The sequence below is a fragment of the Equus przewalskii genome, chromosome 10 (assembly GCF_037783145.1).
Source record: "Equus przewalskii isolate Varuska chromosome 10, EquPr2, whole genome shotgun sequence".
Lineage (NCBI taxonomy): Eukaryota > Metazoa > Chordata > Mammalia > Perissodactyla > Equidae > Equus > Equus przewalskii.
The window spans coordinates 16,411,474-16,438,430 of NC_091840.1; the positions used below are offsets into that span (position 1 = coordinate 16,411,474).

Consider the following 26,957-nt stretch of genomic DNA (forward strand, 5'->3'; position numbering starts at 1 on the left):
TACACTGGCTTTGGGTCCTCTTACATGCCAGGCCACCTCCTGCTAAGAGTCTTTGCACATGCTGTTCCCTCTTCTTGCAACACTCACCCCACCTTCCCACCATGTCTTAGATCTCAGCCCACTTCCTCAGAGAGGTTTTCCCTGATTACCCTCTTCCCCCAACTGTATCCAGACCCCTCTATCCTAGCTTCTTATGGCTGCCATAATTTCCTTTTTAAAAAATGTATGACTTACAATTTTACATTTATTTAATAATTATTTGATTAAATGATCTACCTCCCCACCTAGATTGTAGGCTCTGGAGGGGCAAAGTCTTTGTTCTGCTCATCATTCTCATATCCCAACATATGTAGTTACATTACCTTTTCCATGGAGGTTCCCTGTTAGTATCGCTCTATGCTCATCATAGAGCACCAAGTGTAAGATAAGACGTATCTTTTAACATTGATCTTACATTGACTTTCCTGTATTGATCATTGATCTCTCAATGTTACCACATGATATCATGAAGGGAACAATTTTTTAATCTAATGACATTTATTTCATTAATAGTAGCATTCCCACAAAGTGCCTAGTTTATCCCAGCAGCTCTACAACATCTATATATCTATATTTCTGCTTCACCTCCCCCCCATATTTTACTCTGAGAGCTTCAGAACATATAGAAAAGTTGACAGAATTGTACAATGAATATCCATATACCCACTACTGAGATTCTACTGTTGTTGGCATTTTCTATGTTTGCTTTATCACTTATCTATCCATCTATCCATCCATTGATCCATTTTGTGTTTTGATGGATTTCAAAGTAAGTTGCAGACATTAATACGCTGCCCCCTTAAAAACTTCAGCATGTACATCATCACCTAGAGTTGAATATTTGTTTATGGTTTTGGTGCTTTTGATTGTTCATATTTCTTTCCAGTTTTTGTTTTAGAGGTAAAAGTTATCTGCAGTGAATTGTAAAAATTTTGAGTAATATTTAATGAGTTTTGACAAATGCACATAACCTTGTAACTCAAACCCCCATCAAGTTTCCATCACCCCATGAATTTCCTCATGCCCCTTCCTAGTCAATTTCTGTCCCTCTCAGAGGCAACCACTGTTCCAAGTGTTTTCACCATAAATTGGTTTTGCCTTTTCTTGTTCCATTTGTTTAAACTGTTTTGAGTTCAACTTTTAAGTCATCTCAGATCCTTTTAGAAATAGGTGGAATATACATTCCAAATAGATGAGATAAATAAACTGTGTAATAATTAAAGTTACTACAAGTTACAAATTAAAATTATAATCTTCTCCCAAAATGACAAAGACTTTTTAAAAAAGATAATAGTTGGAAAAGTTATGTAGAAACTGGCATTCTCACATGCATTTGAAAACGTGAATTGGTACAATATTCCTAGAGGACAATCTGGGAACAAAAAATTTTAAATCTTTGTGATGTTTTTAACTACTAATATAAATTCCCACTTTGGGGAACTTAAAGAGATAATTAAAGATGTGCGTAAATATATAAGAATATTCATCATAACACTATTTATCACAGGAAAAAGTTGGAAGCAATGTACATGACCAACAAAAAGAATTATGATAGATGCATACAATGAAGAATATATTCTAAAATGAAAGAGAACTGCTGAGAAAGAATAAACCTTACTGAGCGGGTTTTTTCGTAGAGTAATATTTGTATTGTAATTCCAAAATTATTTCATGTTTATTGCAGAGTAAGACAAATGAATAAATATATTAATATAATTAAGGAATATTTTAAATATGAGAAAAAAGATAGAAATATAAAATAAAAGAAAGGAAGGAAAAACCTCACACAGTGTTAAATTTTAATTAAAAATATTGCTGTGAACTCATGATTTTTTAATTACATGTTTCTAATTAATTCCATTGAGAAGACTTATGAACAATGTCACTCCAGTAGCAATGAACACACCTAGCATGCAGATATTGATTCTAAATAACATTGTCAACTAAAAGGAACAGAACTTCGGAGAAATAGCTGATTCCAGGTCTGAGGCAGGTAAAGTGCAAGGTGAAGCCATGAGATCTTATTGAATCAGAGAGCAAAGAAGTGCTCAAATACTCAAAGAGCCAACTTGAATGGACTCCTACACACTATTTTTGGTGCAATTTGAGCATATAAAGATGTGGTGAGATAACTGAATAAAATATACCCCTGACACCACAATGCTAAATAAATAAGTAAGAAAGACTGGGGGGAAAGGAACATTTTTTAGAGAAGAATGTCAGCTAATAATTGTAGAAGAAACGCTAGAATTTCAAAAATCATCATTTTGCTACCCCAGTGTAATTATCAATTTGGGCAAAGCACACCAAAAGATAACTGAAATCACTGAGTAAATTGTTGTTTATGAATGGCTTACTCAGTGTCAAAGAATTGCCCTGTAGATGACCTTCTAATTACAAAGGGGGAGAACGTACCCTTACGCTGGAGAGATCTAGCAGTCACCACCTCACCCTAAGAGCAAACAGCATTGTTAGGCGCTGGCATGATGTTGTAAAAGACACCACACCATCTATGGAATATTCCTGCCAAAATGATTAACCGGAATTTGATTATGAGGAAACAAGCAAATTCAGAACATAAGACCTTCTGTGAGGCTGGGACTCTTCAAAACAGTAAAAGTCATGAAAAAGCAAAAAAGACAGAGAACTAAAGACTGAAGAGACATTATAACTGCATCCAGTGCACAGACCTTGATTGGATCATAGATCATACAAACAGCTAAAATGATGTTTTGGGGACAATTTGTTGGGAATATGCTCTGCTGTGTATATATATATATATACACATATATATGTATATAGTATATTACTATGTATACTATAGTATATACTACTATATATAGTATAGTATAATATATATATTAAGTAATGTTATGGAACTATTAAATTTTCTTAGGTGAGTCAATGGTATTGTGGCTTTGTAGGAGAAGGTCTATTTTGATAGGAGATGCATATTGAAGTATTTAGGTGAAGTATCACGAAGTCTAATCACTTTGAAATTGTTCAGAAAAAGAATATATATATAGAGAGAGAAAGCAAATTGACAAGGTAAAGGGTAATGAGTGTTATCTGTACTATTCTTTCAACTTCTCTGTAGAGGCGAAATTTTTCAAAATAAGATTGAAAGAATTACGGAAAGGTATCTATTGATGCAATGTATTGTTAAGTGAAACAGCATGTAGGTACAATTCTAGTTTTGCAAAAAAAAAATAATATTTATACATACACATAAACATATATGTTAGAGTAATGTTAGCTGCCATAACAAAGGGACCAAAAGTGTGATGAGTCAAACAAGCTAGAAGTTTATTTCTTGCACCTGTGATGGACCAGGTTGGCTGGACCAGATCAGCAGGCAGCTCCCCTCCACTCAGACTTTCAGGGGCTCGGACCGCTGATGGTTCTGTTGTCTTTAACACGTGCCCGCCCAGCTGAGTCAGGGTCAGAGATTCTTTCTGAAGCAAGTGTCCCACTCACTTCCGCTCACACCCCACAGGGGAGACTTTCCTCCGGAGGCCACACCTCGTTACAGGAGGCTGAGACATTCAGCTCAAGGTGGGTGGCCACGTCCCAGCTTTGACTCCCATCACTTGAGAAGGGATTTCAGTGGAAAGCTAGTAGTCTCCATCCCGGTCATTAAAAAGGAGTCTGAAAGAACACAGACCGAGCTATTTGCAGTTTTTATTTCAAGGTTAATGCGGTTTTGAATGTTTGAAATTTTCTTTCTTTATGCTTGACTTTATTTTTACTTTATGAACATAGATTTCTTTTGTAATAAAGAAAAGAATTTCATTTTACCAAAATAAACCATTGAGGGCTGGCCCTGTGGCCAAGTGGTTAAGTTTGCATGCTCCGCTGCAGGCGGCCCGGTGTTTCGTCAGTTCGAATCCTGGGCGGGGACATGGCATTGCTCATGAAACCACGCTGAGGCGGCGTCCCACATGCCACAACTAGAAGGACCCACAACTAAGAATATACAACTATGTACCGGGGGGCTTTGGGGAGAAAAACGAAAAAAATAAAATCTTTAAAAAAATAAAAATAAAATAAACCATTGAAACTACAAAGAGATTATTTCCCTGCAAATTTACAGGATGCTTTGTTTGCTCCCTCTGAAAGAAACATACAAGATAATCTTAAATACCACTTTAATCATTTTTCTACTCAGAAAGGTTCAGTTGGACCCCATTCTCTATCACATTGACTCTCAATCCTTTGCTTGAATCTCAAAGTCCCCCACAATCTGACCCCACTCTGCCATCCAGCTTTATTTCCCTCCTCTTCTCCCCGCATCCTCTGCTCTGGCCCCTTGCCTCACTGTCTGAGAATCATGCCACACTTGTTAATCCATCCGGACCTTGGCTCACAGCTGCCTCCAGCCTAAGCCAGTTCCTACTCATCCCCCAGGTCCCAGAAAACACCTCCTCCTTCATGAAGCCTCCCTTGACTTCTCACCTTTTTCCTTTATTTATTTATTTATTTATTTTTTTAGATTTTTAATTTTTTTCCTTTTTCTCCCTAAAGCCCTCCAGTACATAGTTGTATATTCTTCGTTGTGGGTCCTTCTAGTTGTGGCATGTGGGACGCCGCCTCAGCGTGGTTTCATGAGCAGTGCCATGTCTGCGCCCAGGATTTGAACCAACGAAACACTGGGCCGCCTGCAGCAGAGCGTGCGAACTTAACCACTCGGCCATGGGGCCAGCCCCTAATTAACACTTAGATTGCATTTTGCTAGTATGGTATAAATCTTGTCTCTCCCATTGTAGCTTCTTGTTTTTATATTCCTTCACAGTGTCTAACAAGGTGTTGAAGGCACAGTAGGTGCATATGATACTTCTCAATTAATTCCCGTGTTTTATGACCTGTTATTTTGAGTAGGAGCTATTTTCATGGATGATCTCCATTGGATGGCCAAGTCTTTCGTGTTCCTCAGATGCTCCTCTCAGCTAAAATGAATTCAAATGAAGGATGAAGAAGTACACTGTAGCAAAACCATACCTGAAAATACCCAATTGGGGGCAGTCATGATGTGCTATGAAACACTATGCTTTAGTGGTCAAATTTTTTAAATCCAACAATTGTCTGGCCACATACCACTTCCTTACACACTACCCACCACACAGAACTCCATCCCAGAGAACACTATACACACTTGTCCCCCAAAGCATGAAAATGTGTGGTCACCACCCATGTAAAATGACAGTGATTTTTGCAGTACACAGGGATTAATTTGCATTGTAAGAAATACCTAGCAAGTGTCAGAAAACATGTCACGTTCGCCATTTCGGTAACTCGCAGCCCTAAGTTTCACCCGAAGGCCATTCCATGGTGGGGTGGATAGTAAGCATGAAGCCAGTTCTAAAGTCCCACATGTCTCTCCTTCAGAGAGTAGACCCAATCAGTGGTCATCAAATGTTATGAACACTTTAATTACTGAAGCCACTGTTGCTCCTTGCTAGCGTGAGAATGGGAGAGAAGGCAACAGGCAGGAGAGAGTTCTCTACAGAAGTCAATGGCAGAGACAGATGCCCATGATATTTATGCACGTGGTAGCCCCGCTGACTCCGAAAAGCATCTTGTGGCAAAATGGAGAGCATGGGCTTCTCCTGTGGATCCTGCTCTCGCCTAGCCCCACCTGGCAGCCAGCTGTGTGTCAGGTGGGAGAGACAAGTGGGTTAAGCAGCAGTTTGATTCAGGTAGGTGGTACCTGTTCAAAAAAATCCAAAAACAGTTACCGACCCCTGATCTTTATTGTTGTTCAAGTTCATAATTCTGGTGAGCTCAAAATTGTCCTGAACATGTGACGGTTTTTGCTGCTCTTAGAGCTTTCTCTAGACGAGAGAAAGTCTAGCCTGCTTTGTGATACAGCAGCACACTCTGTAGAACATACTACCTTTGTATTTCGTGAATACGTGAAGGCATCCATCCTATCCAGCATGCTATTTATACAAGCTGCCCTCAATTCCCTAAGGCAGTTTTTGTGTTTGAGGCAAAATTTGAGTGTGGACTTTGGGGACAGCACTCTGAAGACACTCATTTGCACCCACAGTCCCTTGGTCACCCTTCCCATGTTGTTACTATTTGAGTGTTAAGATTCACTGCCTTGATCATCTTTCATAATCTCATGAGAATACATTTATTTCCAATGTAATAAACACAGTTTTCTCCGGCACCAGCCTGACACTACTCTTTGCCTCTTCTCTCTTATTCACAGTAAGTTGTGCCCTGATCTACACTATGTCATCAGATCCGCTCAGCTCAGCCTTCCATCACATGAGACGTGGCAAAAATGGGTTTTGTACACATCAATCAGAATTCAGTAGCACACCCTGGGGGAGGGAGGGAGGTGACATACCAGTGGAGAACCATTTCCTGGGTCTTGGAAATGAGCCACATGACAAGAGTTGAAAAATGACCTCATCTTTTCTGTCCCTGACTACATTAGTCTCCTTGCTCTTCTGATCATCTCTGTTGATTGTCAACTTGCCGCTTCAGACTCAACCTTGTTAGGTCCCAGTTGAAAAATCCAGTCATTCTCACATCCCTGAGGAAATGTGTCCCACTTCGCAACCCTGGGGTCTCCATCTTCCAGGAGACCTAACTAAAACCATTGTAATGTCACTAAGTGCCCAGCGCCTCTTACACCCATAATCTAAGTCCCTGCTTCCCCCAGTGTGAGTCTTTCTCTGAACTTTGGAGAGAGCCTAGACCTGGGCAAGTAATATATCTATTACGGGTGATGCCAGCAGAGCAAGGTGGGGATCTTTGGAAAAGGTTAAGTACGAAAATAATACTACTCCAGGAAATATTAATTTTGATAACCTTATAGTTAACATGGCTTTATTAGGACTTGCTCATCAAATTACCAATAGAGAACTTCAAGTCTAATCATGTATCATGTAGTTTGGGTTTTCTTAGTTTATGTGGGGGTTTTTTTTTTATGTTTTAGGCTTTGATTTTGAAAGATAGAGCTGGTTTTCTTTGCCCAAAGGAATAGCAATGTTCTGTTGCCTCCACCTCCACGTGACATTTCAACTTAAGAACATATGGGGAAAGAAATGAAAATTGTAATTACTGTTCAAAACTACAAGAGGAAAAGACATAGTTCTTAAATCAACTTTAAATCACAATAATTTAATTATTATTGTTTGAGAATTTCTAAATGTTGTTAAATATTTGCAAATTAGAGCTTCACTGTCTGAAAAAAAATGTTACCATATTTTCTTGAGACTAGATACATTTCAACTGGCTTTTTATAAGACTATCATAAATTATACAGCCTTTGGAAGAAGCCAAGAAGTTTCAATTGGGACTTTTGGTTTTGGTTTCAACAGTGGGTAGTAAATGTTCATTAGTTAGCTAGTTAAGTTTTTAAATAGCTAAACATGAATTAATGGCTAGTTGCAAAAGCCACCACTTAACATGGTACTTGCTGTGCGCCTGGCACTGTTCTAAGTGCTATAAACATATTTTAACTCTTTTAATCCTCATAGAACCATCAAAAGGTAGACACTATAGTTTATAGATGAGAAAATCTGAGATGCAGAGAGATGGACTAACAAAAACTAACCCTACGTCACACAATAAGTACATGAAAGAGCCAGGTCACCCCCAGGAAGCTGGGCTCCAGAGTCTTAAATACTACATTTTGGTGCCAGAAAGAGTTAGAACTTCTCCCACCCAAAGTTCATCCTCCCTGGATAATATGAGTCTTCATGAGAGAGGATAGATGAGAATGGCTGAGTTCATGAGACGATATGAATAAAGACACAAAAAGTTGAAGTGATTTGCTTAAGATTAGTCAATGAAGCAAGCAGGAAAAGATCCAGTGGCACATTCATAATTATTATAGTTCTTGCCATTGTGGCTTTAGTTTCCAACTGACAAAACACCCACTTCCAGCTGCAATTTCTGGACTCTTAAGAATGATTACCAACTGGAAGTAAGGTTGATGGAACCAGGAAACAGAGAAGGATGTACTTGGAACACAGGTGCACAATTCCATACATAATAGGCAGGGTTTAATTGGCCAAGCTTTCTTTCACCTCTTTGGTGCTAATAAAGGCTTGAGGTTTAATGAATGGATGAAGGAAGGATAAACATGGCTTAACACCCACCCAATAAAGAGTCTCTTCACCAACTGTTCCCAACTCACCACTGCCTGGGACAAGCAAAGAATTCTAGCCCTGGCTGGGGGTGATGGAGGTGCATCCAACAATAGTAGTGGACACCTGCTCCTAATGCTGTGACCGTGGATACTGGTAGTCTTAGCCCAGAGCATCTTTCCTGCCTTTCTGTTGGCTGAAGACTAGATCTCTGTGTGAACAGGCTCCTCCACCCACTAATATGAGTTATTTGTGTTGGGCAGTTTGTGGAAGAAATTTTATCCCCTGCTCACGGATGCTCTTCTTGCCTATGACAATGGTAGGCATCATAATTAAAATTTGCCCACATTTCCTTCTCTGAGAATGGAGAGCCTATCTCATGTTCACAAATGGCCTAATGTTTCATCCTTGACATTTCAGAAGAATTTTCAAGGATTTCTATTAAATTCCAGAATCGAAAGGGAAAAAAGGAGAACCGCCAGTTCATTCTGTCCTTCTGTTTTCCTGTCTATCTCAGGGTGGTCTGTTTTCTGAAAATGAATAGAAACAATAATTATTTGCTTGAAGGCTGTATCCAGACTCTAAATTTCAAAATAAGATCTGTAATCTTGGAGAAGAATGGCCTGTCCACCTGTAGATCTGCATAGACTTCTGTATAGGAGACTGACAAGTCGGGGGCTTTTTCAGAGTTTAGTCTGTCTTATGCTGCACCCAATAATTCAAAGCTGTTCAGAGTATTTTCCTGAGTCAGGAGCCTTGAAATGAAAATGCCACAACTGTCAGCGAGAACAAGGAGCAAGATCAATGCAAATTGCCACAGTTGGGGAGCTGTGGGGGACACTGACTTAGCATTCTGTGTCTGCAAAAGACTGCATTTTCAGAGGACTTTCCAATCCTGGCTTAATGCGCAATGTAGGAGAATTCAGTGACGCCCACCCCCTCAGGCAAGGGGAGTGTCTTGTTGCAGAGTGTATTGCCTAGCAAATCGTACTAACACCAGGCCTCAAAGCGTAAACCAGGATTTAGATCACCCTTCAAGACCAGTTTTCTCATGATCGTTTATATTGTTTTCATCATTTCTTCGGTGAGTGTAAGTGTGGCAAAGTGTAAAAACTATTGAATGCCTGGATAATTTTTATTGTGTGGGCAAGTCTGTGTTGAGATATTCTGACATTGCAGAAATCATGATTTGTCTGTGCATAGATTTATACTGACTTCTTCACAGAAGCCTGACAAGTAGAGGGCTTTAAAAAAAAACTAGTCTCTTACATTGCATCCAATAATTCAGAATATTAAACTGAGGTCTGATTTATTCCATCCCAACACACTCTCTAAATTTCCTTTTCATTGTCAAGTATGTGATTAACATAAGAAACATTTTTCCTCACCCATCCCAAAGTAGTTCAATTAACAAATAGCAAGAAGTTTCAAAGCACTGATTGTTTCTCCTGCTTTCACACGTAGCTTTTAACATGAGCTGTTTATTGGTCATCAAATTACTTAAGGGTCAGAAATGCATCCTTTTCATAGTGTTCTACAAGATGGACTCATAGATGTGCATTCTTTTTATAATGTTCTACAAAATAGACTCATTAACTTTGCTGTTTCCAAATTGATACACCCAGACCATCAAAATCTCACTGATGAAAGTGCGTACTGGGCATACACGGCAGGATGCTCCAGTGTTGTCCCAGCACTGGGCTCGTCTCTTTTTCCTCTGCCCAGCAGACATGACCTACTTGGCCACTGATACTCAGACACCTTTCATTTTCGGTAGAGTTCTGGTGAGGAGGATCCCATAGCTGAACCGAGATTATCTACCAAGAATTCTGTGGTTAAGTGTGATTCCAGACTGCCAGCGATTGACCAAACATCAGTCAAGCAGAAACATAAAAGTACCATGACTGCAAGGAAACCAGAGAAAGTGGTCCCCAGCAAACCATCTCCAGGTGAGCAGCTGGATTATTGAAATCTACAAAACCCCAAATCCCAGGATTGAAGGTAATGACAACAATCAAATCGGTGGCATTGGTTACGCCTAGCGTTTTGCAAGTGGCTCATTCAGGTTTTGGAGGGTCTGAGGATCTTACGCAAAAGGTAAAATTCATTTCAGAGTAGAATATCAGGTCAAGGAGGCGTGAATTATGCAGAGTAACTGTCTCCACTGCCCACATTTTCTGCCCAATCATTGGCTTTGTGTGGCACTCGCCCAGAATTGCTGCCTTTTTATCTTCCTCACCCTTCTGGGGGCGATAAAGGCGTTTGGCCCCAGGTATCAAGTTTTATGACTCAAGAGAGAGCATGAAGAGAAGCTTTCAAAAGCATCTGAATGACAGAATTTATAGCCGAGAAAGAGAGTAATAAAGTCCTCCAGTCCTCGGGTTGTCCTCTTTGGGAGAAAGGGGGCTTGATAAATCCTCCCTTTTGTGCAATTTGGTAAATAATTCACTCTTTAGCTGCCTTTGAAGCAAAGGCCCATCCTCTGCTTGAGGCAGGAGTGATTTAATAGTATCCAGAAAGGGGATAAATTCAGCTGAAAGTTTAGAGTCCCTCGGGCTCATCCCCATCAAAGCCAACATCTGTAGGACGAACTTGACTCCTCTGGGAACTGCCGTCAACTTTGGGGTAACTAGGCAGTAAGGTCTGCCTTCTGCCTGCAGTAGAACGGAAATGATCCAGATTAACTGCCCAAGAATTCGTAAATAGTGTGCAATTCATTTAAATCCAAATCACAACTACTTTCTAATCCTAAACAGCTCCTGTCAGGCAACCACCCGTCCAGTGAAGTCTTAATGCATTTTTAGAAAACAGTGGCTCCTGTTCAGATTAACCACCCACATTTTATTGCGTTAATGAAGTAAAAAACAAATTGACTTCTGAAAGGATGTTTTTTCACGCAAAGCCCCAACTCTTTTTCCTTATTTAATCAGGGGAAAAGTATCATCGTAGTTAAAAATCTCTCATTTTGAAGACTTTTAGTAGGAATCAGGTTTTTAATTGAGCTGTTTAAGAATGAAATAGGGAGGGGCTGGCCCCGTGGCCGAGTGGTTAAGTTCACGCGCTCCGCTGCAGGCAGACCAGTGTTTCGTTGGTTCGAATCCTGGGCGCGAACGTGGCACTGCTCATCAAACCACGCTGAGGTAGCGTCCCACATGCCACAACTAGAAGGACCCACAACGAAGAATATATCCCCCAAATATTTCAAAATACATGTTGTAATTTATGGAATTGAGGATGTTTTTAATAGAAAAAAATCAATTTAAGTTTCAATAATGCAACTCCATTCACTCGATATAATTTTTAGCCTTCTCGCTAAAACCAGGTAGCTGTTTGCACAGTGTGCTTTGGCATCTGTGGAGAAAAATCATTAAAATGAACAGTTTAGGCCCACTCAATGATTATAGTTTGTCTGATTAATACAGATGTTTTTCCAACTGAGAAAACTCCGTATGGAGCTTACAACACTGACAAAGGGAGAATTAATTCACTTTATATTCTATAAAACATCAAATTTGAAGACTACTAGACTAGAAAACACCAAAGTTTAGGCAAGAGAGTGAAGTTGGCAGCAAGATATCTATTTCATCCAATGAGGGATGTTATTTGTAGCAAAGACCCTTAAAACCAACCAGCTTATTGTCATATTATGGCCCTAGACCATGACCAAGAGCTGTGCAGCCCTGAGCTGGAGGGTGACCTGGCTGTCCAGCGAGTGTAGGTGTTCTGGTGATTGATGTCAGTTGCTTAGAAGCCGAATCAGTTGTGTAGCAAACTGGGTTGATCATGAAGTTGGCTAAATGCAAAGCCATGGTTGTTAAGATCCATTCGTTTTACATGTGGTGTAGACATGCCCTCAGAGTTCCTTAATTAGCATAGCAAAATGAGAGCTCAGAGACATGGTGAGAATTCAAGCTGAGTCTCTTCAGGAAAAGTTGAGTTGAGGGGTGGTGACAATTCAGAAAATTCAGATAAATATTCTAGAAAAAGAGGATTTGGGACTTCAGTTATCTGGAAATGTTGATCCAATTCACCAGGTAAATTCATAGTTTCTTACTTTTCACTTCTGTAGAGAAATATTTTCCTAAAGCTTTTTTGGGGTGATCCAAAGTTGGCAGTGAGTCACCAAAACTCCTTCCCATGTCAGACCTGAGATTCTAGGCAAAATTGATGCATCAAACACAATAAAATCCCTTTGCAACGTCTGCCTATTGGGCCAGCCTTCCATACTGTGTTATGCCAGACTTTTCCTGAATAAAGTAATACAGCTGGGAAGGCGGCTTGACTGATTCACACGCACACGTGCACATCAGTGTAACGGTAATCAATGTCATAAAAGAATTTTTCCTTATATGTCAACTGCCATCTAGAACCCCTAAAACAGCTATTTAGAATATAGGAACGATAGATGCCTTCTACAAATAGATTTATAACTGAGAAGGCGTCAGAGTTTCATTGTTCTTCACACTCTATTAGAAGGAATTCACACATTTTAAATTAAGTTCAGATGTTCCATGGGAGCTGCTTCTAAATGAGTTGGCTTGTGACTTTCCTTGTTGTGTCTCTCCACGCGGTGGGGTGCGCAGTTCAGGGGTGCATGCTTTAGAGTCAAAATGCTTGGATTAGCATCAGGGCCCCATTTCTTATTTGCTGTGTACCTTTGGGCAAGTAACTTTTCTGTGCCTCAGTTTCCTCATCTGTAAAATGAAGGGTCAAAACAGGCTCTACCTGCTGGCATTGCTGTGAAGATTCAAGGACACAACATGTGCTTGGCCATTACAACATAAGCACTGGGTACCTTATGGCCTGATGATATCTGGCACATGAGAGCTATATTTAGTAGGGAGAATGGACTAGAAAACTTTGTTTTCTTTGTCTTAATGTTGTCACCTCCCCCCAATCTTTTTTTTCTTTTACCAAAAATCAGAGTTGTCTTTTAAAAATCCTAACATAAATGCAGGTACAGACACTTTTGCTGCACTCTGAATTTCCAAAGCCAGACACAAAATGGAAAAAGATGAATAATCAGAAATCATTCACCAAGCCAGAGATTTGCTTTATCTCCAAAAAGACATGGAAAATTCAGGCAGTGAGTCAAGACCCAGCTGGGTCAGAAGGGCAATTGATTCAGAAATCTTATTTCGTGATCAAGGTGAACACTGATGCACGGTGAGACATAAGCCTAGCGGAGTTACATCCTCGTCTTTCAGAATTCTGTATGGATCAGTGGGGAGCAGAGCAGTCGGCAGGCCCGACGAGTGCAGAGGGACAGGGAAAGTGTAGGGAGCTACGGTGGCCTCTGACTCCTGGACTCCTGCCTGCTCCCAAAACCTCTCCCAGCCCCAGCCTGAGTTGAAAAGGAGCCACGTCTCCTTTCCAGGACAGTAGAGGCATCCAAAGGCCGTTGTGCTGTGGGGTTCTGGCTCCTGGAGTCCTAAAGCGCTCTCCTCCCCAGTGCCAGGCCCATGGGAAGTGGGTGTGCCTCTCTTGCCCTTTCCTCTCACCTAGAGCTTGGGCATAGTCCCTTAGTTATGCGCCAGGAAAACGGATCTGGATAAAGTCCTGTGAGCCTGCTTCCAAAATCTTGCCCTTTAAAACAAAGCCAAACGTTCTGAAATTATCCTCACTTATTATTGAGTTCAATGTTAGTCATTACCACATTCAGATTTGTAGGAGTAGCAAAACCTATTCAGCCTAATAGTGGCTAACTGTGAAGCTAGCTATGTTCTTTAAAACTAAGAAAAAGTAATGAATTCAAATTTTAAAAGATGCACATCTAAAACAACTGTGGTCTTTTTGGATTGGGAAATATTTATTTGAAGAGCAGCCTAGAAGAGAAATTTGAGGGCAAATCCCAAATCTTCATAACTTACCTTGCAAATAAATTCTGTTGAAAATTCTCTCTGAAAAGCCAAGATTAATGGGTTTCCAGGCAAGTCCATTGGTGTCCAACAATTTTCCAAGCTATCTGCCCAAGTTAGAAAACAACCAACATAAGCAAATGCTCCCATTTTTATAAAGAGAATCATAATTCTAAACCCGTTTATGGTAATGCTTCTAAGCCCGAGAGGCTCAGGGTGTCACAGAGCCCAGAATTTCAAGTCCTGGCTCAGAATCCTGGTCTACCACTTTATAGCCCTAAAATGTGAACTGGCAACTTCTCAAAACTCAGTTTCCTCATCAGTAAAATGGAGTTATTGCCTACCTAACCAGGTAGACAGGAGTACTAAAATCCGGGGTGTAGACTAGGCCTTAGGTAAAGGTCAATCCCCAATCTTCCCTCTGCTTATGAAGCCTGCTACCACCACCACCTGCTGCTCCCGGGTTAGCATCATTATAAGAGAACTGCTCAAACAAAGAAAATTTAGTTTGAGATGTAAGAGACGTTATAACTTGATTATTAAAAATTTAACCATTTGATTGTCAGTGAAGTCATCCACTTATCCAGTACCTATGGGAATGTTAGCAAATACATTCAAGTGCCCCCATTGTCCCAGGGTGTAAGATACCAGGGTGCATTGGTTTTCTCATCCATCACTCATTCGTTCAGCACTTCAGCATCTCTTGACTGCATACTTACCTGCCAGGCACTGCATGGGTGCTGGGGATACAGAAGTAAAATACAAAGGACCTGTCTTCCAGGGGCTCAGAGTCTGATGGGAGAGCAGGACACCAATACACCCTGACCAAAGGAAGTTCTAAGGGCTTGTAGGGAGGGGCAAGTGGGGTGAAAATCCTGAAGGACAGGGGATTTTGCCAGGGAAAGAAGGCGAGAAAGATGTGCCCAGCAGGAGGGCAGGAGTGTGCAAAGGCATGAAAGAGAGGGAGAGCAAGGAAGACGGGGAGAGAGAGATGACAGGCAGACATCAAGGAACTACAAATAGTCTAGGGCCTTGTGCCTCAAAGTGTCCCCAGACTAGGAGCAGAGGCATCCCCTGGGAGCTCGTTAAAAATGTAGAACCTCATATCCCAGCCCAGACTCACTGAATCAGAACCTGCATTTAACAAGATCTCTGCACATTTGAGTTTGGGAAGCTCTGGCTTAGGGTCAGGCTACAAACAAGGAAGTGTAGAGTATAAAGTTGACACTCTATAGGTAGGCAAGGACCAGGTCCCCAAGGCCTTGAATGTCATGCTGAACCGGATGGAGCATCAGTCATGGAGGGGTCTAAATAGGGAAGTGATGCAATCAGGTTGGCATTTTTAAAGCTGACTATAGCATGGAAAGGTAACTGAGGCAGACAGACACAGGCCAAGAGACTAGGCAAGCAGTAGTTGCGGTGGACCCAGAGAGAAATGGGAAGAGCTTGACCTGCAGCAAAAGCAGAGGGGACATGAAAAGGACTCGGCCTTGAGGGATGTTTAAGGAGGTAAACCTGGCAAATCTTGGTGACTGTTGGGTGTAGTGGTAAGGAAAAAGGAGGAATCAAAGAGAACTTGGAATTCTGGCCCAGAAAACCAGGAGAATGGAGATTGCCTTTGCTAAAGTGGAGAAAGCAAGAAGAGGGTGGGTCCCATTCTGTGGATGTTGTCTTTGAGGGGCAGGAAGGACGGCCAGAAGGAAATGCCAGGAAGCACCTGAGTACCCAAGTCTGCTGCTCAGCAGAGAACTCCTGGCTGCCAGTAGGAATTCAAGGTCCTACAGTCTGTAAGAGGTGGCTGAAACCACAAATGCGTCCCCACTATGAGAGCGGATGAAATCAGAAGAGAGATGACGAAGGAACCTTGGGAAATAAGAACAGCTAAGGGAAGATGGGAGACGATAACTAGAGAGAAATGATCCAAGAGGTAGGAACCACTCCAGGAGCCAAGGGAGGCACTTGGAAAGGAAGGAGTGGAAAATAGTGTCAGATCCTACAGAGGATTCAGGTAACTAAGGACCATGACCCCTCCATTACAGGTAATGGTTTTCAACTGGATGGTTACAACAATGGCATTTTAGAGTTGCAACTGATTTTAGCTGCATCATTTCCCAAACTTCTCTGATGATAAGAATCACCTGGGAGGTACATAATTAAAATACAAATACCTGGTTCCAATTCCTGACCAGAGCATCAGAACCTCCAGTGAAGGGGCCTGCAAAACCGTGTTTTTAACAAGCACTACGGATGATTCTCATTACAGAGTTTTGAGCAACTGTCTCAGAGCCTTGCTTCTCAAACTTTAAAGTTCATGAGAAACACCTGGGGACCTTGATAACCTGCAAGCTGTGATTCAGTAGGTTTGGGTGGGCTGAGATTCTGCATTTTGAAAGCACCGAATCCTAGCCACTAGACCACCAGGGAACTTGATTCTGCATTTTGAGAAGCTGCCAGGTGATGTCCATGCTGCCGGTCTAAGGCCCACCCGTGGAGGATCGAGGCTAAAAAAAACACCTGTCTCACTTTGCAGATGAGGAAACAGATTTCAGGAAGGTAAGCGGTTGATCCAAGGTGACCCAGCTGGTTGGTGGCAGAGCTGAGAGGTTTGTCATGCATGAGGGGGGTCTCTCTGGATCATGACTCCATCAGGTGCCCATATTCTGCCTCCAACAAGGTTGGCAGGTTGAGTGTGAGGTTAGTGAACAAATGATTAACTTCACTTGGACACCTCCCTCGTCCACCTGCTTTTCCCCCCCACCCCTCGCTCCTTCCCCCATCCATGATCCCACCAGGATCTCTTTGCTTCCTTCTCTCTTCCCAAGCCTCCCCTCTGCAGCCTAAAGGCCAGATTAGGGCATGACCACAACCTCCTACCGGGGGCAGCTGGAGGATTGGCGGGGAGAGCCTTACCTAAGTGAGGCCCTGCAGGCCACCATATGTTGCTGCCAGTGCAGCTAATTAGACTGGCTGTGGGAGATGTGAAGGGACTGAGAACTGCCACACGGGAACTACTGTGGGGAGAACTTCCCTGCATCTGTCAGGGACGCCAGAGACTACTGGCTGGAAGACGGTGTGATGGTGACGCCATTTTCCTGGCTAACTCTTCAATGACTTTGCGATCCAAGCCAGGTGCCTTCTGGGCAGGAGCCAGGCCTGTTGCCCCTGTGACACCTGGAGAAGCCACTCCCGAAGAACAATTTTTGAGTTTTGACTCATTCACAGACTTTTTTTATGTCCTTGCCCACAATGAGTGCTGCTTCCTGATTGCTCTTTTTCTTTTGTGCAGGTGACAGCAGCGAGCACCCCCTGTTCTGTGTTGAATATTCCCCTTACTGCTCCGTCTTTGCTTTCTCCCCTGACCGGCAGCCCAATACCAGTTACTGCTGCCTCCTCCTGCCACTAGTGCCGGGTGGCCCAGGACCCTTCCCCCTATCTCCCTCCAGTTTCCTTTCCCTCCTTCGTGAGCCCCACTCTCTCCTCCCCGGGTCCCGTGCCCGAGTCTCCAGCAGCCCTGTGCTACTTCCCCGTCTCCTGCCCTACTCCGGCGGAGACCCCTGTGCTGTGCCTGCCCGGCCCCCGAAGGCCCAGTAAAATTTACCTCATGTGGTAAGCCATCCTCAGCAAGGCATGCAGCACAGTGGAGTCAGGGAGAGGGGGACTTCAGGCTTCCAGAAGGCAGGTGGACGAGAGAGGGGCCAGAGGGCAATGCCATGAACAAGACCAGGAGGTGTGGTGTGCGGGGGAGCAGGAAGACGAGACAGCTGCTGCCACTTCCCTCCGCCTTCTTCTAGCACTAAGGAGCGAGCAACCAATAAAATCCCGTCATCTCTCGAGACTCATTTGGTTTCTTCTCTCCTGTGTCTGGCACACTGAGGAACGTTACCACCAGAAACTGAACAGGCCCTTCTGTGTCTGGTCATACCCTTGGCTATGCGAACGTGCACACGCCGAGACGGCCCCGAGAAGGTGGCACCGGGGGCAGGTCATTGGGAAAGCACACGTTGGAACCGAAAACCCATTCAGAAGCCACTGAGGAGGGACAAATGAAAGGGCTCTCTGTTTACATTCCCTTTCCTGCCTACTTATTAGGCACTACATTTCCCAAAATCAAAAATGCCACCTCCTGGTTTCCAAAATAAAACATATTTATGGTACATAATTAAGCTTTAATTAAGATCTCCTCTGGGTATGTGAGACAACACACATTTCCAGCACACTCAACCAGGCAAATAGACGTGGCCTATTATTTGTGACTGTACAAAAAGCTGCCTATTACCCCACAGCAACACAGGCTCTTGTGATTAAGCTGTAATTCTTCCCATGATCTGAAGGAAGCAATAAATTTTTTAAAAAGGCATCTCTTAGGCAGAATCTTGACACCTCCTAGGCACTGGGCATCCCAGTCAAGATAGTATGGGGGAAGGGTAAAAATTCGAGAACTGTATTTTTCTCTTTCTTTTCGACTCTGTCTATCAAGAACTGTGTCTGTGCATGGCAAGCAATGTGACGAACTGAACAATAATCAGATGCGTGGAATTAATGTAGACCCTTAAATGGATTTGGTTCCCAGTTGTCAGGGTCTTGTATAAGTATGAGATCTCTATGTATTTTTTTTTTTTTTTTTTACCTTTCCTGGTCAAATTAAGAACTATTCAGTAAACAATTACAGTGTCCCAGCATTGTCAAGAAAACTGAGGCAGATACCTTCATCTAAACAGCTTTCTTTGTCCCTGGAGGCATCACCTTGCTCAGATGTTAGAAGAAGGTATGGGTTTCATGTTGTCCAAAGCAAACCATAGTCTTCCCAAAATTCAGTGACAAACTTCAAGATGTTGAGTTGCCTGGCAGTGAAACTCCTGAACACAGACCCCTCCCTTTTCTATAAGGCAAAAGGCCTGTCCTACTACCTGAAGAGGAGGGTATATTTCGTCTTCCAGTGTAAATATGACTTGGTCTTCCGGCAAGTTAGTGTGTGTACCATGCCACAGTGAGGACCATCCTAGAAAGGCCCCAAAGGTCTGAAGTTTGGTTCACTTTTGGGTGTGAGTGAGGTGATTAGGGGTTGGAATCCACGTACTTACAAACTATGCAGTTGAGGTCACCTCATTTATGACTGCAACTGCAGATGGAGAAGAAGGAGTATTTTGCAAGAGTCCATGGAATCTAAAGGGTGTCACAGGGAAGAAGTCAGTGGTGCAGCCAAATTAAATTATCCTCTTTAAGGTCATGACCAAAATGTCTTACTCATCTTTGTGAACCCTCAAATCATTGCATAGCAAAGGCACACAGTTATTTGTTGAACAAATTATAATAAAAAGAGTTGCTATTTACCTTTTGGATTTTATAAAAGGATTGAGGGAGAGAGCCAGGAACGAAGGCTGCTGAATAAGTTGTTCTCAACCTATGAAGCCTGCATAACAATAAGTTTCTGGTCAAATTCAGTTCTCTCATGGGAGTGACTTCAGATTTCCAATTATTATTTGTAGTATTATTATCACTATTTGTGGTAGAAGCACCAGCTACCATTTTTAGCAGCTAATATGCACCAGACACTGAGTTAGGCCATTTATGTACATTACTGCTAAACTTTACAATAACTCAACAACGTAGGAATATTCCCATTTTAAAGTTGCAGATACTGAGGTTCAAAGTGTCAAAGGTCAGAGGAGCCTGCCTGTACTATCAGTGGTGATTTCTTCACTGCCAGGCCTGGTAAAAAAAAAATCCCCAGTCATTCAGCTTTATTACTTTAATTTGCTGGAAACTTGATTAGAGGAGACATGGTAATAGAAAGCATTTTGGAAATTATTTAAGAGATCTGATGCTTTGAAAAAGGCACTTGTTTGAATAAGAAAACAAAATAACCTATTATCTTAAGCCATCTTCGGTGTTTTGCACCAGCAAAAAAAAAATGTTCTACTTTTAGAATTTCACGTAGTTCCAGCTGAATGCATCTTCTCGAGCCCTGCAAATCATACTAGGTGATTATTATTATTTGTCCTGCAGGAGAGTGCAAGGAAACACAAAGGCTGGCTCAGACAGGGTCCTCATCCTTAAGGAGCTTATGGTCTAGTTGGAGAGAAGAGACACACACATTAGGCAATTTTAAAATATTTAAATGCTAAAGGCCATAAGAACCCTGAAAGTTCTGGGCAAAGCAGAGTCAGAGCAGACTTGGTGGATGGAAAACTGGAAACAGACCTTGAAGGACCTGCTGGCAGGCAGGCCCTCTGGGAAGGAGGGTCACTCCCCGCTGAGGGCGTGAGGGGGTGGGTGGGGAAGTGGGGGGTGTGAGCAGTGTGAAGTTCTGCTGCACGGAGTGTGAAGGAAATTTTAATATTCTACTGAGATTCCTGCTGGGAATCAAACTGATATCCTTGTGACCAGCACCTTTGGGCCAAGTTGAATACACACTGGACTTGGGCTGAGCCCCAAGCCTGTCCCTTCCCTGGTCCTCCCTGTTTCTTCCTCAGTAAATAAGAATCCTGCTGCTTCCTTCCCTGTCAGCCAGGTGAGAGGCAGGAGGCAGTTGCTGACTTCCAAGAGTTGGGGAGGGGTGAGGCCTTGGGTGAGGATGGGAGGAATGCACCGCTTGGGGCCAAGAAAGTGACTCCCCGTTTCCTCTGTGCTGGATTCCTTACGTAAAGCCCCATCCCTCCCCTTCACCCTCCTCCTCTCACTCTCCTTCTGGTCAACGTAATCGTGTTGAATCACCACCCTACATCCTCCAAAGAATATATTCTTATTTTCTAGAGAACCCTCTCCTCTCTTTTCTGGTCATGCCCACAAACTCTCTGGGCTCCACCAACTTGCCCTAAGCTGGCACCGACACGACCAGCAGCTCCCCTCTTCTAGTATGTTCCCTGTGGAACATGACCCTCTCTGTCTTGGGGCACAGAACCCACTGCCTTCCCCTTCTGGGGCCTGTCAGAAATAGGTAGTACCCAATCATTGTGTTAAACTAGCCTTCATGGACCGCCCAGGAGAACTTTTATTTCTTTCCAGAATCTGGATGAAAACCATCCACGCAACCACAGCTTACACTCTGGAACATAAATCAGTTGTCTTCACATGCCAAAAAACGCTGCTCTCTCACGCATAACTCAGGGACCCTCCCGGCTGTGCCTCTGTTGCCTGCTGGCCACGGCTATTTGTGAAATTTCTGAACTGTCCAAAAGAGGACGAGCCAGGCAAATTCTTTTGGAAGGATTTAGTCCAAATATTCACAATTTAACTGCCTTGTGAACTCAAGAACTTGTAGAGATGCATGGAAAATACCAAAGTTCTTTCCCCAAACTCACATGCACTGACACAACGTAAACATGTGAAGAGGAAACTTGAGATTATTCATACCAATTAGCAACCTAATTCAAAATGTGAATTTTTTATTATTCATTGGGAACTCAATTCACGTTAGCACTTCAGCTACTGTCTTCCTGTGAGTGTATCAGCCCAGTGCAGTGGTGAGTGGCACATAAGAAGGCAAAGATTCATGGTCCCCAGATGTTCAGAATCTTTCTGGAAGGGCATGTTAGCTGCTAATAAACAACTTGAGGATATGAATATACAGGTATACGAAGTAGGCTGTGATTCAAACTTGGGGAGCAGGGCCTTGTGTGTCCCAACTGTAGAAGGCTCTTGACAGTGTTACCAACAGGCCCATCTCGACGTCTTATGAATTGGAAGCTAGAAACTTCTTAGCAAAAGGAAAGACCCCTACAGACTCTGCATTGCAGGTGTCACGAGTGCTCACTAATGCCAAAATAGCCTTGCGAAGTAGATATTATTTTCATGTAGCAGATGGAGAAACTGAGGCTTTGAGAGGTGTAGTGATTTGCCCCAACTCACATGGCTACAAAGTCATGGGACCAGGTTTTAAATCCAGCTCCTCTCTGGCCTCCTGAGTCCACTTTCTTAACTGCCTTACCCATTGCTGGCCCTTTGAGCATTCTTTGTGCAGATATTTTCCTGTAAAAAATTAATTATTGAAAAGATTTTGCACCTTTCAGCAGCCCAGACACCACAGATTTTATCAAGGAAGAGGAGGCCGAACCTGGGGAGACTGACAGTCAGCCCAGAAATGCAGAGCTCAAGAGCGTCTGGGGACAGAAGCAGACGGAAATCACAGCTGCTGATGAAGGCGCCGGCCCACAGAGGAGCAGGTAAGGGCCTGTGGCTCATGCATCTTGGTCCTCAGAGAGGTAAACTGACTTATGCTGTTAACCTGGTGAATTCTATATGGTTTTTAGAAACTTGTGCTTTTATATGAAGGAGAGTGTACCTTAAAATGAAATGCTTAAAAGGTTTTAAAAGCAAACTATTGGATCTAGTTTCCTTCTCCAAGAGAGGCTGGTGGAAAAAGGCAGGGAAGGGGGAGTTTAAAAAAAATTTTTCTCTGCCATTACACCAAAAACATGACTGTGCACGGTTTTGAGTGGATGCTGGCCATTAGGCTTCTGGAGAGGGCATTTGGGTGCTGGGTGTTGCGTTTTGGAGTCATGTAGCAGGTCAAGGATGGAGAAGGAGTCTGCCGCTCTGGAGATGTCGCCCCTGGAGACAGTTCCTACCCACCTCCCAGGAAGAAGCAGACTGCTCACCTCCCACAGAGATCTTCTCCCCTCGGATCCAGAGCATCGAAATCTTGATGTGTAAGAAATAACATCAAAACAAATACATGCTTTATTTCCAAACATTGGTTTGGTGGATACTTCCTCCTTCAGTCCTGAGCATTCATCCTCAGACCCAAGCCATGCTGCTCTGCTAACCACATCATCCTCTCCTGCGGTAGCAGAAGGAACAGGACCCGAGGACCCCCCCAACAGGACTCCAAAGAAAGTGACATTTGGCAGCCAACCTTGCCATGATCCTGTTCTTCCCCTTGGGGAACCACTGAGCATCACACTTCCTCGCCACCCAATGAACACAGTATCCTTTATTTTAAAATATGATATATACTGTGGTGGACACATATAAATATAGAACATGGTAGTTTTTGGATGGCTATTAGAGCCTATGTGAATCTGTAGCAACTAGACATCCACAGGCCCCCAAGCATCTAACACCTCCTGTTGGGAAGGGCAGACCTCACTTCTAATTCCAGTTCTTCCTCCTAGCGGTGGACCCTTGGATGGTCAAGTAGCCAGCCACTCTAGATTATAGTTCCCTTGTCTTGAAATAAGCATGATGAAATCTACCTCATCGCATTTGCTGTAATAACTAAGTGAAATAATGTATGGCCAGCACCTGGCTAGAGTAGACACCAAACTATTGTTCGTTTCTCTCCTGTCACCACCCCAATGGCCCTCGATGAACTCTTGAATATTATTTCAAAGGTTAGCCTCCCCGTGCTCAAAATGTTCCTCCAGGGGCTGGCCCGGTGGTGCAGCAGGTAAGTTTGCACGCTCCGCTTCGGTGGCCTAGGGTTCGCCAGTTTGGATCCCGGCTGTGGACATGGCACGGCACGGCAGGCCATGCTGTGGTAAAGCAGAGGAAGATGCGCATGGATGTTAGCTCAGGGCCAGTCTTCCTGAGCGAAAAGAGAAGGATTGGCAGCAGTTAGCTCAGGGCTAATCTTCCTAAAAAAAAAAAAAAGTTCCTCCACCCGTGAGGCTCATATAGTCCCCCACCTGCACTCAGAAGACATCTTCCATCATCCTGAGATCTGTTGAGAATTTGTCCCAATTTTCTATCATACCCAGGGCTCCTTATCTTCCTTATTTCCTTACTAGTCTCTCTTCAGTTCTTTTTCTCACATTCTAAAGTGGATTGCATAAACTGGAGTAGGAGCCAGATGTTTGAGTTGTATCAGTGAGAGATTTGACACAAATGTGACAGAGGCAATATATAGAAAGCTCTTGCAAATCAATAAGAAAAACATGAATACCTAATAGAAAAATGGGGAAGAAGCCTAACAGTTTCACAGAGGAAATACAAGTAGCTAATAAACATTTGAAAAAAAGGTTCAACCTCACTAAGTTATAAATGTAAGTTTACATGAGAAAAATTTGACCTACCAAATTGGCTAAGGTTTTAAAAATAATACTCAATACTGGTAGTGAAACTAATAACACTTCCTGGGCACTGCTGTGTCAAATGTTATGCCAAGCCCTCGGCGTGCATCGCCAGTGACACCACTGTGAGAGGCATGCTTTTGGATCCTACAGGTAGGGTAACTTGTACAAACTGGAATTTGGCAGCATGTGTGAAAAGTCTTTAGAAAGCTTGTACCTTTCGACCTAGCAGTTCTACTCCTATAAGTCTATTCTAATAAGACATGTAGTCAAAGATGTATGAACCATGACGCTTATCCCAGTGTAACTTGTGACAACAAAGATCTTGAAACGATCTATATCCCCAACAACAGAAGAAAAGTTAAACAAATTATGATCCATGTATATAATGTACCCTTATACTGTAATTAATATCATGTTCTTAAAGAATAATTAATGGCAGGCAATAATGCTCACAATAAAATGTTTAGGGAAGGAAAGCAGGACATGAAGTTGCATATATCCAAATATCCCAATTTTGTTTTTTTAAAAAATTTTTAAAAAATTTTTAAAAAATTTTTTAAAAAATATTTCTAGATAAGAGATCCCTGGGTTGTAAATTCAAATGTCTTCAGGGAGCAGGCGGATATGGCAGAAGAAATACGTAACAAGGGCTGTGGGGCCTGCGGTAAAGCAGAACATACGTGCTCCACCTAAAGGCGGCTAACTCAGCGTTCAATGCTGAGCCAAACACAACTGCGAGATGAAAATTGCCCAGGGTCTGGAGTTTACAACCCAGCCCTGAATTCCAGAACAGTAGCAATGGTCATCTGAGTTTTGGATTATGGGTGATTTTTATTTCTTCTTCCATATTTTCTGCAATAAATGTCTACTACTTTTATGACCAGAGGAAAACCATTAAAAGCATATGGCTGTCTGAATGTAGGAAATTATTGATCAAGCACGTGAAGAAGTCTAGACCAAAGACGTTGTCTTAGGGCAGATGGATGCTTTTTCTGGTTTCCTCTCACTGCACCTAGAACATTCACTTGCACCTAGTTGAACTCCTGGAAATGGCAGGCCCTCCATTCACAGCTGGAGCCCTTCCAGGGCCTCAGAGGGGCATCTGACAGCATCTGTAGGGCCTGGTCTGTGAGTAGCACATCCTGGCACGCCAAATTGGATATTTATTCCCAGCCCTGAGCTACTAAAGTCTGCTCCCTATTTGATAGGCGCAAGAAATAGGGTTAAAATAGCATAAATATAGAATGGCACAGTCTGCCACCTTTAGGAGCACACACACACACACTCCCTGGGGAAGCACTGGTTGAATTTTTAAATTTTAAAGAGGAAGGCAGTGTGGTGACGAGGAAGGGTTAAGATGCACCCTGGGGTGTTTCCTGGATTCACAGGAGCCGCAGCACAGCACTTCGCCTGCGACTTCTCCTGGCCCAGAGGCCAGTGTCACCAGGTGACAGCTTGGTGGCTTCCGTGAAATAAGCTTGTGGTGCCTGTTGAGTTTCCAGTTTCTGTTTTGGAGAAGCTGCCCTAGCTGATTCTTTTGCCCATTAGGTGTCTCCCGAAGCCCAAAGTAGATTGGCTCAGGGCAGAGGGGGCAGCTCGCGCCATCCATCAGCTTCTGTGTGTTTAGGGAATGACCCCAGGTTCGGCTTCCAGCACTGGTTAGCTGGTCTCTGAGGCCCTTCATCAAATTCAAAATGAAAGTTAATCAAGCAGAGCCTGCATTTCCAACTGCTCCGTATCATTTTCTCTCAAAAACTTGTTAGAATCCAGGTGGTCACATAGAGGAGTTTGTTCCTCAAAATGTGATCAGCCCAGTCTGGGTGGGCACACCAGCTCCATTCCTCTATATACATAGCCGGATGCTCAGATCATCCTGAAATTGCTGGAACATTTCTTACTGGGGTTTATAAAACCCATGAGGGGCCTGAGAGGAGAGCTTAACTGATCTCTAGAAGAGCTGATGAGTAAAGATTTGCACTGCGTCGCTGAGTGTCCCATGCAGTTAACAATAAAAGAGGCTTACAGAGCATTAGGATGTTAGAGACTCAAACTGGTGGTCCCCTGGGAGGCACCTCAATTAAAGTGAGTCGAGATTGACTTGGCCCTTGGCTGAGCCAGACGCTCCGAGGATTTGCATTTCACCTGCCTGAGCTGTTACCACACAGGCCTTCCCGAACCTGTGGGGTCCCGTCCACAGCAATTCATCTCTCTGCAGGGGGAATCACTTTAGAAACTGAATGATAAGGACAGCAGTGCCTCATCAGATACTGCAGGATAACAGCAAGGGGAGCAGAGGGGGGAAGGCCGATGTCAGGAGGGACCAAAGGTAAGCAGAATCAGAGAACCACTTTGAGGATAAAAAACCCTCAAGAGCACATACACATGATGATGAATTAAATGGATTCTTGTTTTCACAAGGAAATCGCAAGTCCAGCCGGTTTCTTAAGGTGTAACGCAGGGTAGTGGTTAAGAATACAAATGATGGTTTCAGGCAGGCTGGAGTTCAAATGAACACCCATCACTTAGGAGAAATGAGATCTTGGTTAAGCTATGTGACCTCTCTAAGTTGGTGCCCTCAGTTATAATGTGGTGTGATTGTGGTAGCTGTTTCATAGGGTGTGAGCCTAAATGTGTGTGTGTAATACAGTTAGCATGGCGCCTGACCGGTGCAGTATAAGGCCTCAATGAGTGTGCTTATTCATTATTTTTATAAGGAAAGTTTTGACCAAGTGATTTCACCAATAGAAATTCCTACCCATTTGGGCATTTGACCTCTCTCCTCTCTCTACATCTCTTCCAACTTTACAGTCAGGTGGTAGAGGGAAAGAATTCTCTTATAGCTAGAGGTTACAAATTGACTAGGGGCTAGTGACAAAGAGGAAATAATGATTTCATGAGAGATTTATAATTTTTATTTGCACTAAGTAGTAAATGTAGCCAAA

General features: G+C 42.9%; 1 protein-coding gene across 17 annotated transcripts in view; it reads left to right on the forward strand.

The window, feature by feature from the left end:
* The window catches only part of MARCHF10 (membrane associated ring-CH-type finger 10), a 199,788-nt gene that overhangs the window by 145,582 nt on the left and 27,249 nt on the right, over positions 1-26,957 (forward strand). For 9 of the 17 annotated variants that reach the window (XM_070561709.1, XM_070561712.1, XM_070561713.1 and 6 more), the window contains 2 exons: positions 9,922-10,093; positions 22,012-22,164. In XM_070561709.1, coding sequence (XP_070417810.1) covers positions 9,922-10,093; positions 22,012-22,164 — 325 coding nt within the window. The remainder of the gene's footprint in view (positions 1-9,921; positions 10,094-22,011; positions 22,165-26,957) is intronic. The other 8 variants (XM_070561714.1, XM_070561710.1, XM_070561715.1 and 5 more) reach the window with 1 other exon arrangement.